At 38.1% G+C, this 13,089-nt stretch overlaps 1 protein-coding gene across 1 annotated transcript in view; it reads left to right on the top strand.

Moving 5' to 3' along the window:
* Positions 1-12,701, top strand: part of LOC124638275 (pregnancy zone protein-like) — a 39,384-nt gene extending 26,683 nt beyond the window's left edge. The window contains exons 17-28 of the mRNA XM_047175207.1: positions 1,441-1,523; positions 1,673-1,791; positions 2,296-2,434; positions 2,785-2,909; positions 3,190-3,312; positions 5,315-5,675; positions 6,089-6,285; positions 6,736-6,913; positions 7,376-7,539; positions 8,341-8,458; positions 8,929-9,122; positions 9,327-12,701. Of these exons, the coding sequence (XP_047031163.1) occupies positions 1,441-1,523; positions 1,673-1,791; positions 2,296-2,434; positions 2,785-2,909; positions 3,190-3,312; positions 5,315-5,675; positions 6,089-6,285; positions 6,736-6,913; positions 7,376-7,539; positions 8,341-8,458; positions 8,929-9,122; positions 9,327-11,330 (3,805 nt within the window). The 3' untranslated portion in view covers positions 11,331-12,701. The remainder of the gene's footprint in view (positions 1-1,440; positions 1,524-1,672; positions 1,792-2,295; positions 2,435-2,784; positions 2,910-3,189; positions 3,313-5,314; positions 5,676-6,088; positions 6,286-6,735; positions 6,914-7,375; positions 7,540-8,340; positions 8,459-8,928; positions 9,123-9,326) is intronic.
* The last annotated feature ends 388 nt before the right edge of the window (positions 12,702-13,089 follow it).

Here is a 13,089-nt window from a genome sequence, read left to right as displayed (position 1 = left end):
CCTATTTGCAAATGACTGTACAGTCGTTTATAATGATGAAAATGAAATCAATAACAGCTTATCTTCCATAATTGAATGGCTAAATAATAATAATTTATTAATAAACCTGGATAAAACTAGATTAATGCAATGCAGACAGAAAACTAATAATACATTAAATACAAAAAAAGAGTATTCGGGAAAAGAAGTAAAACTGACCCCATCTACAAAATTTCTTGGAGTTCACATTGACAGCAATTTAAAATGGCAAACTCATATTGATTTTATATGCAAAAAAATATCACAATCCTCTTACAGCCTTTACCTCCTCTCCAAGAAAGTAAGCCTCCCCACTCTTCTGGTTGCATACCATGGATATGTTGTTTCCAGATTAAAATATGCAATAATCTTTTGGGGCAACGATACTAATTGGGAAAGAGTTTTTAAATGTCAAAAGAAATGCATTCGTGCCATGTGTGGTTTGAAAAAGACAGACAGTTGTAAAGAATACTTTAAGAAATTAAACTTACTTACAGTTCCATCGATATATATATTAGAATTGGCTCTATTTATAAAACAAAATCCTACATTATTTACTTTACAATCTGGATCACGCAATAGAACTAGATTATATAATAATGTCAGCAGAACATTCAAGACAACTCTGTATGAAAAAAGTGTGTTTATTATGGCAACTAAAGTTTATAACAATTTACCTAAAGATATAAGGGATTGTGATAATGTTAACATCTTTAAACATAAATTGTCCAACTTTTTGATAACCAACTGTTATTATTGTATTAGTGATTTTCTATCAAAATAATTAGTGCTTATTATCATAGATATTTAGAATTTGTAACATGCTTATGTAATTTGGATAAATCTATACAATTATAGTTAGCTAGTAAGTACCATATTTGTATGCCCCATGTGGCAGATCACGGCATGAACAATTGTATTTTTTTTTTTTTAAGATCTTTGTACCATACCCGTGTTTCACAAATAAACCATTTGATTTGATTTGATTTGATTTGGTAATAATGATGCCAGTTACATGAGAACCTGAAGAAGTGTATTAAATTTCCACTTCCTGATAAAAACAATATTTGCACCTATCTTATTTATCATTCAATGTATCTATTTTATTAATTAACCATTTCTGATTTGGTGGACTTATTTAATTTTTTGATATCTATACTAATATTATTAAGCTGAAGAGTTTGTTTGTTTGTTTGTTTGAACGCGCTAATCTCAGGAAGTACTGGTCCGATTTGAACAATTCTTTCGGTGTTAGATAGCCCATTTATCGAGGAAGGCTATAGGCTACTTATCTTTATCCTATCTTTATCCGGGTTCGTGCAGAGGTTCCCACGGGATGCGGGTGAAACCGCTGGCAGAAGCTAGTGTAGTATAAAAACCAAGTTTTGAAAACTTCAATTGAATTTAAACTTTATTTTTCAGTGACGAAGTGATCATCCGCATCACCGTTGATCCAGAAGGTATTCCAATCCGTGAACAGAAGTCTACACTACTCTGCGGAAACAGTAAGTTCAAAGTTTTAGATTATACCATTGATTTGTTGGACCGTGTAAAAGAAGTAATCTACACAACCCATGTAGTCAACGAATGGAAAATCATTGTTCGTGGTTTTACACAATTTCGAACTTCATACTTATGTGCTCTTTTCCCTCAGACAGCAAAGAGTTGGGCAATTCAGAAGTTTTGTGGGACTGGCCGCCGGTGAAAACTGTACCTGGTACTGAAACCCTCACCGTGTGGGCAGTTGGAGATGTCACTGGACCTTTGTTAGCTGTAAGTCTTTATACATTGTCTCAAGGAATTATTTCACTTTCATAAGAGTTATTGAAGGTACTGAACTTAGAAGTGGATATTAATTAAATCTGACCTGAGAATAAGAACGCTACCTGATAAACGCGAAACGTGTACTTAAAATCAGTTTGCTGCTTTTTCTATAATACACCTTTCCAATTTTCCAATTGTAATAAACTAATGTTACATCTACTAAGTGTAGGTACACACTATTACTTAACCTGGAATGATAAAATATAAGATACCGGTTATCATTTTTAAAAACCCTAACCAACCTACGACCACGGTGGAGTGATGACTTGCGCAAGACGGCTGGCAGGAGCTGGATGCGAGAAGCCGAAAATCGATCTCAGTGGCGTGCACTTGGAGAGGCCTATGTCCAGCAGTGGACTGCGATAGGCTGATGATGATGATGAACCAACCTACACCAACCCTAACCAGATAGTGACCAATATTTTACATACCTACATACATTATTCCTCACAGGATGCAGACTCTCTACTCCTACTACCTCGAGGATGTGGAGAACAGAACATGGCACAGCTGGCCACCAACCTGCTGGCGTTACATCAGTTGGAACCCACTTCTATAGCCGCGCTCAGTGCTAAGGAATATGTGGCTAGAGGTATGTATGGATAAGTTAACAATGTGGATCTTTAGGGGTGTAATTGTCTCCACTTAGGTTTAGCGTTTGGCACTTCCAAACCTAAGTGGAGACAATTGCTCATGAAAGTTATAACTTGGAAAACTTCACTCAAGTTATTGGAGACAAGTTATTTTACACATAGGAATTGGTGAAGGGGGGCGTTTTGGGGGCTATCTTTTGTTTTTGAAGTTCGTAAAGTGCTGATTTATCAGCTTTATTTGAATAAACATTTTTGGAATTTGAGTTATATACTCAGAGGGCCTTACTTTATGCCTCCACAACTTCAGCTTATTCTGGTCTCAATAATTTTATACACCTTTTGTTTCCAGGGTTCACTCGTCAGCTACAATACGTGCACCCGTCAGGCGGGTTCAGTGCGTTTGGTCCGTCGGACGCAACTTCCTCCACCTGGCTCACTGCCTTCGTTATCAAACATTTGAGGAAGGCGCATAAAGTAAGTTTTTATTCAGTAACCATTTTCTAATGATGCTAAAAAAGGATGCAATATAATACATAGGTCCTTTATGTACCTCGGCTAAAAAACACTTTAACATTTTGGACTATTAGTATTTTAATAAATATATTTTGTTAACTATGACTGAGCCTACATCAAAAATACAAAACTTCAAACTATGCAGAAGAAGCTCATCAAGAAATAACCTCATTTGTAATGTAATCTATTTCTAATTCATTTTTTTAACTAAACATTGTCTTCAATTATTTTATTCTCTCAGCTCTTATGGCCAAATCTCCAAGTGCCGCCCGCTATCATCCGCGCGGAACGATGGTTGCTCAACCAGCAGATGGAGAACGGCTGCTTCAGGAGTGAGGGACAGGTGTTCCATAGAGAGCTCAGAGTGAGTACTCTTATTCATGTTATTCAGGCAATGTTTTGGTTGTATGTGTAATACATTATATTTTGAAAAGAGAAAGAGATGTAAAATAGAGTTGAAAGGAATAAAAGATAAATTCAATTTCTCAGCTCTTCTGTAAATCAGTCTGATTAGATACGATAAAACCTCTTGGTAAAACTGGTTGTCAGTCTTTGATCTGGGTTCTGACCAGGGCCGTCTTTAAACTATTTGAGGCCCTGGGCACATTAGGATCATGGGGCCCCTATGACCTTGAGAAAACACTATTTAGTTATAATATAAACTCTTTTGCAAAAAAAACGGGCACCTATGCGAAATCCTAGATTTAAAGCCTTACGTGTATTTCAAAGGGTATTATAGTAGGTATGTTTCTAGCATAAAAAGGGTTAGCCAAGCACGCGTGAGAGTGTATTCTTTTGAATTTTGTACATTTGCAGTGGCGGCGTAGCATCGGGTGGTACCCGGGGCGGACTACCTATTGAGCACCCCCCAAAACAAACGACAGAATATAATCACGGACTAAATTTCAAAAGTAAAGTACTTAAAAATTGTGTAGAAATCATTCATGGTGCTTTTTGCTAGGTTTAACATAAAGAAGCTGGAGACAGATCAGAATTTGAAATCACTGCAAACTTAAGCGCTAGCGAAGCGAGCCCGTAATTTTTGTGTTTTAGGACATAAAGAACCTAGACATGATTTACGAAAAGTAGCGCAAAGGGAAAAAGCCGCGAGCGCAGCGAGCGCGAAATTTTTAAATTTGGGACAAAGCACCCAAACAAGTGTAAAAAAACCACTGTAAAGAGAAGAAGCCGCGAGCGTAGCGAGCACGAATTTTTCGAGTTTTGGGACACAAAAGTCCTCCACCTCCTAAACAACTTAGAAATCGGCAGCGTAGAGCGTCAGTTGTTTTTGCTACTTCGGTCTTTAACTTTTTGTTAGACTGAGGACTCAAACAGTAAGCGCAGAATGAATCAGACATTACCTATTAAAAAATCGCAAACGAAGCGAGCGGATTTTTTTTTATAATTTTGGGGAATTAATTTAAGTAATCCATGACAGCCGGACTGGCACCCCTCTCAGTGACGCATCGACGTCTTGCGCATGCACTGTTGTAGTTTAGTTTAAAAATTGAATAGTGTGCAGTGACTGGTAGTGAACCTAGGCTTCGCAGATTAGAATGGCACCCTCACTTGTCCCTTCTGCCGGCGCTATCCTGGTCGTGCACATATGTGCCGACCGAGATTCCCCCCCCCCCCACCTTACTAAGAAATTGAAATACATTTGCTAAGAAATTGGTTAAACACTGTTTTGGACTAATTGCTAGCAGAAAGTTCGTCAGTGTTTTGAAGTGATTTTCAGAAAAATGATAATGCAGTTTTAATTAATGTACATTTTTGTTAGACCAAAACATTTTTGAAAAACTGCGTATTAAAATTTGATAAAATTTTCACCTGTTCTAAATGGGCTATACTGATGATTGATGGCAATGTTAAGAGTTTCGGTATTTTAGTGTAAAGCGCTCTATCGTTTAGATATTGTACCCACGTGTTTTAAAATATCGCTCTTTCATAATTAAACACCATTTAGAGGAGAATCAGTATTTTGGGCTGCGACAAAACCAATTTAAAGTAAGCAGTGCCGATCACATTATCATCAGATTTTTCAAAATTAATGTTTTTCGGTAATACCTAAATATCGGTTTAACATTTGGTAATCTGGCAGGAACTAGGGGGCCCCATTCGATCCCGGGGCCCTGGGCACTTGCCCATAGTGCCCAGTGGAGAAGAGGGGCCTGGTTCTGACTTCCCATAACGACTGCCTAAGATGTTTAAATGACAGTCGGGACCCACCAGTTAATTGAGCCTTCTGAAACAGCGAAAAAGTCGTCATGACAAGAAAATCATCCATTTACGGATTTACCGTTGCGTTGCTTAACCTTAGCTACGATTATACTAAGCAAAAACCCGAATAATATTTGAACTTTCAGGGTGGGCTGAACGACGACGGCGAGATCGCAAGCGTCGCCCTCACAGCATACGTGATCACTTCCCTCATCGAAAGCTCTTCCCCCTTCCCTCTCCGCGTCATCCGCAACACCCTCTCCTGTCTCCGAGCCTTCCCCCCCTTGAAGACCAACCCTCCCTCTTTGAAAACCAGGGTTTATGCCCTCTCTTTACTAGCTTATGCTTACGTGAAGTTGGAGCGTTATGAAGAGGAGATAAAGGCTGCCAATGAGGCCTCTTTGAGGAGGAGTGCGGGAAAGTTGGAGGAAGATGAGAAGGACAAGCAGGTGCTTGGGTTGCTGAAGTTGGCGCAGAGGAATGGGGATTATGTCTGGTGGGAGGCTAGTGAGTATTGTTATTGTTTGTTATCAGATTTATTTAACGTATGCTGAATTTTGTGATTCAACCAATTTAAACTTTATTAACTCAATATCAATAAATATACGTATTTGACATTGACTTTGGAAATATTCATCGTTACTATGTTTTTCCCGTTCATGAAAATATAATCCCGCAACCGAATAAATAGCAACCGGCAACCATACCAGAATCACAACATACCAAATTTGATCTCAATTCATTCAGCTGTTGATAAAAAAAAAACCACTTCCACATGTAAAACAGTAGTACAGTCCTTGTAAAACACTGGTACTGAGCTACATGCGGTTAGGCTGGAAGCCGACCCCAACATAGTTGGGAAAAGGCTCGGAGGATGGATCTACAATAGTAGTATGATTAACAATGAACAATATCTCTAGGCAGCCTATCAACCTCAATAGAAGCGACCTCATACGCGTTACTAGCGCTCCTGTCAGCGCACGGCGTGGCGGGCGCGGCGGGCGCGGCGGGCGCGGCGGGCGCGGCGGGCGCGGCGGGCGCGGCGGGCGCGGCCGCGGGCGCCGCGCGGTGGCTCAACGCGCATAGGAGTAGCACTGGCGGGTTTATTTCTACACAGGTATGTTGCATATAATAATTTTAAAGGCCACTGGAAAATTGAAAAGTATGGAGATGAAGCCTTGGACTGGCAGTGGGACGTTTCATGCTTTGAAAAATCTTATAGATAGTTAAAACAACCTCGCAAAGAATCTGGAGTCACTGGTCATAAATGTGAAATGATCCTGGTATTTACTCTACCACGATGGTTTTGAGTTAGTTCCCTTCGATTTTCCCTGGAAGGTGCGCTGGCGATCCTTAAGACGAGCTTATTTTTTACGCTTAAATAAATTTTCAACTTTAATCTTTAATTTATTATAAGTCATTTGACATGTTAAAAATCTGACTCCTTAACTTCCAAAACACTTATTTATGTACAAATCGCATAAGTTTAAAAACCTTTTCTGAAGCACTGCTTCAACAAACAACTTACCTAATTAACACAAATTCATCACCATTTCACCTTTCCCAGGACACTCTAGTAGCCCTAGAAGCGCTAACAGCTTGGTCTTCCCGAGCCCCGCACACACATCTCAACGTGACAGCTCAATGCAGTAACATGAAACACAAGGTCACTCTGCATCCAGGACACAACATGCCTGATATCATGAAGCTCAAGCCTGGGGAACGACTTAGTGTAGCCGTTGAAGGTAATCTTTGTTCCCTTTACACTCCTCAAATAGGTGCAGCTCGTGGGTAAGTTACGGGTCAATGAAATAAAGGTTTAGTTTCTCTTGCCATGATCATTCTGTCGTTAGGTTACTATCTTCATCATAGCGAGGTATCCATGTTTCTGAAGGCTCGTAAAATTGGTAGGTCTCAGCTATCATTTCATGATTACAGTTATTACGAGTAGAGACCAGTCATACCTAGGGGTATCGTGTTGCCGGAAAACTGGGTTAAGAGATCAGACCGGCAGTCGCTACATGTAGCTCGCTGGTACTCAGCTGCATCTGGTTAAAGAGCAAACTGACCCCAACATAGTTGGCAAAAAGACTTGGAAGATGATGCTAACCCCACCACCATAGAAAGAAACATTTATTTCAGCGGAGAAGAGATAAACTAAACAAATAATGAATTCGTTTCCTTACACATTATCTTTTACCCCCCAGGTTCTGGCTGCGCCCTCATCCAAGCGACTCGTGCATACAACGTGCTGTCGCCCGACTCCACTCCGCGTGACAAACATCTGTCAGTTCACGTCTCCGTGCACACAGACGGACCTTTCGACTGCGAGAATAACGGCACCAGCTGTTTCTGTGCGGCTGTTATTGAGGTCTGTATTAGTAAAAGGTTTTATTTTCGGAAGTTATCTCGTGTACATATATAGTACGCGCCAAATAAACTTGCAATAAAGGTCATTCAACCGCCCTGCCGTCAGGGGCGCATCACCTGTCCGCCATTTTGTAATAATGTCATGTTGTGAATTTGGAATGCGCTTGGGATAAACTACTCAACTTGTGTTGTGTAGGTACTCTACTCGGAAAGTTTTACTGACTGATCATACTTTTGACCAAAGGTTTGTAATCCTTTGCGACAAGGACGCCTCTTACCACGATACACTTGTTTTGATCGTGTTACCGACACTGCCCATACATTTTTTTCGTATGGTTTTGGAATATTGGGATACATTAGTAGAAGGAGGTGAACAAACTTTATTGCACGTGTAAAAAATAATAATCTTATGCTTAGCTAAATACATGATGATCTCTTTTTAGATTCATGATACACTTGTTTAATGGAAGCTGTTTCTTCAAACCACGAAATATCCAATACCAACTGCGTACCGAAACAAATTTCATTAGCCCCACGTTCACCGAAATCATAAACGTCAGTTTTCTTAAATCGTTTACACACCCAATTTTCAACTTAATCGGTTATGAAAGTTGTCCTTGAAAATGTGCCTTTTTTCAACCTTCGCCTAGGTTTAGATTTACAAACAAACAAAGTATCTAATAATGGCTGGTCCTCTGGAATATTATGAAAATCATAATAGTTAGCTAGAACTATAGACCTTTCGTATTTCCCTCAGCCAGATCAAGCTACTAAAATATTTCTATCCATGTACCACATACAGGCATGTGTGGTGTGGACGGGCAATTTCCCCGAGATGGCGCTGCTGGAGGTGACGCTGCCAGGCGGCTTCGGCGCAGACGCACAGCTACTCTACTCACAACTGCATAAGCCTAGCACATGTAAGTAGATCGATAAAATGTTAAAACAGAACTAACAAAAAACACACACAGAAAAAGTTAAAATATGAAAGATAAAAAGATCAAATTAAGTTAACCGCATCAGAATTTATTTAAAATCTTGAAGAAGAAATAGAGGATATGCGACAGTGTTAAACCAGAAACAATTGTGTTGCAAAACATATTGAAACTATAAGAAATCCTTACTCTATCTTACGAGTACCTCTGATTACTGTTCAATTAGTAAACTAGGTACGTCATGACATGAGCCACAGTTGATGTGTTAAAAGATTTAAAGATGAAAATCGATCAAAGCTAGACTAGAACTCAAATATTTTAATTCCTACATGGAGAGACAATAGGGCTTGTTAGGTGATTTAATCTGCAGCTCACTCCACAAGCACAAAAATATCCTTGTAAACTCGATTCACATAATTTTCTGTTTGTCTTATAAAAAAAAATGTTTTTCCCAGTACTACGCCGCATTGAGCTGACCCCTTCTAGTTCACGAGCTACCTTCTACCTCGGCACGAGAGACGGATCAGATATAATCGGTAACGTGGGACACCAGTGTTACAACATCCACGCCACTGGTCCAAAGGTCAAAACTAGACCCGCATATGTAAGGGTCCAGGACTATTATGTGCCAAGCGTCAATGATACTCAGGTAAGTATAGAAGGAGTGTATTGTATGTTAGATAATAGGTATTTGAAACTTTAATATAACTTGAGTGCCTCTTTTTTTACAATTCATATTAAAAGTCAAAGTCATATGCATAAATTACTTTTGATTTTCTAGATAGTTTGGTGAATTTAGAAATTGGTAATGTTACGCTTAAAATCAAACTCATACAAAATTACCTCTTTCCAGATATATACCATCCCCGAAGAATGTCTAGCCCGAATCGTCCACCAGTCCAAAGATTACCGTTCATCGGACAATCTCTTCAGTAAAGCCAGATCTGCAGACTCCGATGACATCGTCATCACTCACGAGTTCTCTTTCGAAGACATCCCTGAAGGTATACCTCTTGAAGATCCACTTATATACGATCATTTAACTGAGAACGAAAACTACAGAGTCGCTAACGATGGTCACGAAGATATCGGAAGTTTAGAAAAACCTAAAAGGCCCAAAGTTGAAGACCAGACTGAACATATAAACAGTTCTTTTGATGTCCCACCCGATAATGTTGTAGCGCCAGAAGCTATTGGACCAAATCAAATCATTTTCCATAACGCTGATTCTGGATATTTTAGTGAAAGCGACGCTCCAGTTAGTATTGAAAATACGGTAAGCAAAGGTATGGAAAAGGATGGTTCTACCATGGTATCTGACGGGTATGTTACGGTCCATGGTACTTTAGACCGTAGCCATATTGATGGGATTGTTCCTCATGGTGAAGGAGTTATCTCAAATAATAATTTCGATGGTAGCATGATTGAAAATGTAAACAGTCCTTTTGAGCAAAGTAATCCTGACTTAGCAAGTGTATTTTTGAAAGAAGACACAGAAGGTAACCGCAGTACTTCCAATGCATATGAGAATTCTAAAGATAATGCACACTGGGCTGATAATGTATTTGCAACAACAAACGAAGAAATAGATCAAAGTATATTGGCTAAAGGTGCACCAGGAACTGTCGTAGAAAATGATAGTAAATTTGAAGACATACCTGATACTAAAGGGCACTCAGTTTCTGCAGAAATTTCTAGGATTAACACCAATGCTTACCAAGGCTTGGCTAATCGTCTTAATAATGAAGATTTAAAAACGTTAATGAGCCCAAGTTCTATACACGAACAAGCTAACATCAACGGCATATTTACTGAAAAAGCTAAGTTTAACTATGACGATTTAAAAAATAATCATGATTATAACAACATAGCTATAGAAAGTCCAATAGGTATTGATGATAAAGATGTAAACCTACACCATTCTCCAATTTTTGATGATGAATTCACAGAGCATATAAAACAAGCTGCTAAACATAACAAAGATGAAGTGCACTTCGCTACAAGAAATAATATCATGCATGAAATAGATTCTTTAAACACTGTTGCCCACAAACTTTTGAATGCAACACAGAGGCATGACGTTCATCATGTAGACTACAAGCAACTGTACAGTCCCGACGACGATGATAAAGTATTGAATATAAACAATAACCAAAATACAATCTACAGCATTGACAATTACAATTATTTTAGCGAACTGCCTAAAACTAAAGAAAATGATTTTAAAAGATCTTCAAATGAAAATAGTATTATAAAACCTCCAGCTGAGAAAATTATAGCCAAACCGGGGCCAGACTTCACGCTTGGGAACAAAAAAGGCGTAGAAAACCCGATTTTATCTGATTTCCATATCATAGATACAGAAAAAGATTTAGAAGTGCCAACAGGGATCGAAGGACCGATTCCGGCGGCTGTCCTTCCGCCGCCTAACTTCGTGCCACCAAGTAATGATGATCTGAAAAGGAAAGTAGAATTCAAGCACAGCCCATTCGGAGGAGCTCTACAACACATGGAGGCTCCAGCTCCGAAGCATATCCCACCATCAACAATAAACGTTTCGAGAAGACAAAGAATACCTCCTAAGTTGAATACTTTCCGGAACGAAAGACCGATGTATGATGGGCTTCCCCCAGTAAACATTGCTCCCCCCAATCATCATCTTAGAGGGATGCCAGTTTCTTATCCAGCTTTCCCAGTGAATGTGGAGAGACGGATAGATATCGTGCAACCACCCCCTATAGTCCCTACGGGGGATTTAAGAAATTTCCAAAGCATTATCACCCCCAACGGACCATATTTCTACTTTAAATCGGAAAATCATGCTTTAAATAAAAGATATTTCATACCCTCACGTTAGATTGTACACTTTGTAAGAGTAGTTGGGTTTCTGCATTTATTTAGTGTAGTATTATTCTCTATGTAGCTGGACTGATAGAAAAAACTTCTCAATAATGCAAGCTAATTCTATTTAATAATTTAACTACACTAATCGTTTTTGAAAAGACAAAAAAAATACCTATAATTCTTGTCAAACAAAATAATGATTTGAAATTCTTTAGAATAGTTTAAGATTGGGAAACTGCCTCATTGTCAATGCCTGTCTGTCACAATGTTTTAATGTTTGTTTGAATTATCAGTAGATATTTTAGTAATATTATTTTAATACGATTTTTTCACTTGTAAGACTGCACTTAATTAACATTTTGAATGACAGTGAATTTACATAATCCTTAGGTACTTAAACATAGTTATGTTTGTAGGCCATATAATATACTTAAAGCACAAAGATCATCAGTGTCACAATATGACAGAAATTATAATTTGTAATGTATGGAATATTGACATGGCATAAGATTGCATTGTATGCAAAATATGAGCGTTCGGCTAAACTTGACTTGCAAAAATGTATAACCCTTTTGGCAGTCGACTAAAAACGTGCGTCAATGTTTTAATTTGTACGCGTCTTGCAGTTTAGTTTTTATATTTTGTAACATGACGTTGCCTGTCTGTTATTTAAAAAAAACGGTGATAAATGCCGATTTCTTATCTAACTTAAAATACTTTATATTTCTTATTTTTGAACTTGTAATCGGCCCTTAGCCAACATATGTGAAATTACTGCGTCAATTAAAAAATCTAATTGGTATGTGCTCTCTAGCAAGTCAGCCACTGACTAGCCTGATCCTAACTTAAGTAGTAATTAAGTCAAAGATTCTTACTGTAAGTAAAAACAAAATGTAGGTGCTATAGATATGTATTACCTAATTATTCTCTGAACTTAAGATTAATCAATGTAAAAAATATATACGTGTGTTTGTGATAAGACAAGAAGTCTTTGGGAGTACGATAGATTTGCTGGCAAAATGTTATTGATATTTAAGCATAGTACCCGCCAAGTTTTTTGTCGTCATGGAATATTGCGCGAGTCGCTGCGCAGAAATCATTTTATAATCTGCTACACACAATTACTGCCTGCAGGCGGGTAACTTTAAAATCGTAAAGTTATTTGAAAGAAGCTTCAACTATCCCGTATGAAAATATGCATTATGTAAACTTATTTAATGTGACTAACTATAAAGATAGATACTATGGTTATATAATGTAACTTCTCGAATAATTAATTTCATAATTATATACCTACTATGATAAACATAATTATTTATTGTTCTTAAATATTAAAGTAGTCTGTCATATAATTTTAGGCTGTGAATAAACTAAATGAATGTGAGATCTGTGTATTATTTTCCTTGAGGAAGGAAGGTCTGACTGCCACACCACAGCTATCCGAACGACTATTTCCTCTACAGCATACCAGTGTATTATAGTAAGTTATTAATATCTTTATTTCTTATATTCTTATTAGCTATTATCCTCAGTTTCATTGGACCTTAGCATTATGTGAACCGAGTACCTCCCAACAGTGAAAGAATTTAAAATCCGTAGTAGTAAGTAGTTTCGGAGGAGCCAAATATTATAATATTAGTTTTGAAAAAATGGAACCTGTAAGAAAGATCGTGATGGAAAGACTTCTGTCTTGGAAAATGAACTTCATCATAAATAGAGGTAATGAGTTCGGTTTCCTAGCAAAGTATGGCTAGCTAGGTAAGTAAGTACCT

The sequence above is a fragment of the Helicoverpa zea genome, chromosome 17, assembly GCF_022581195.2.
Source record: "Helicoverpa zea isolate HzStark_Cry1AcR chromosome 17, ilHelZeax1.1, whole genome shotgun sequence".
Classification (NCBI taxonomy): Eukaryota; Metazoa; Arthropoda; class Insecta; order Lepidoptera; family Noctuidae; genus Helicoverpa; species Helicoverpa zea.
The sequence above is the reverse complement of the archived record's forward strand: the minus strand, read 5'-3'. Positions and strand labels throughout refer to the sequence as shown.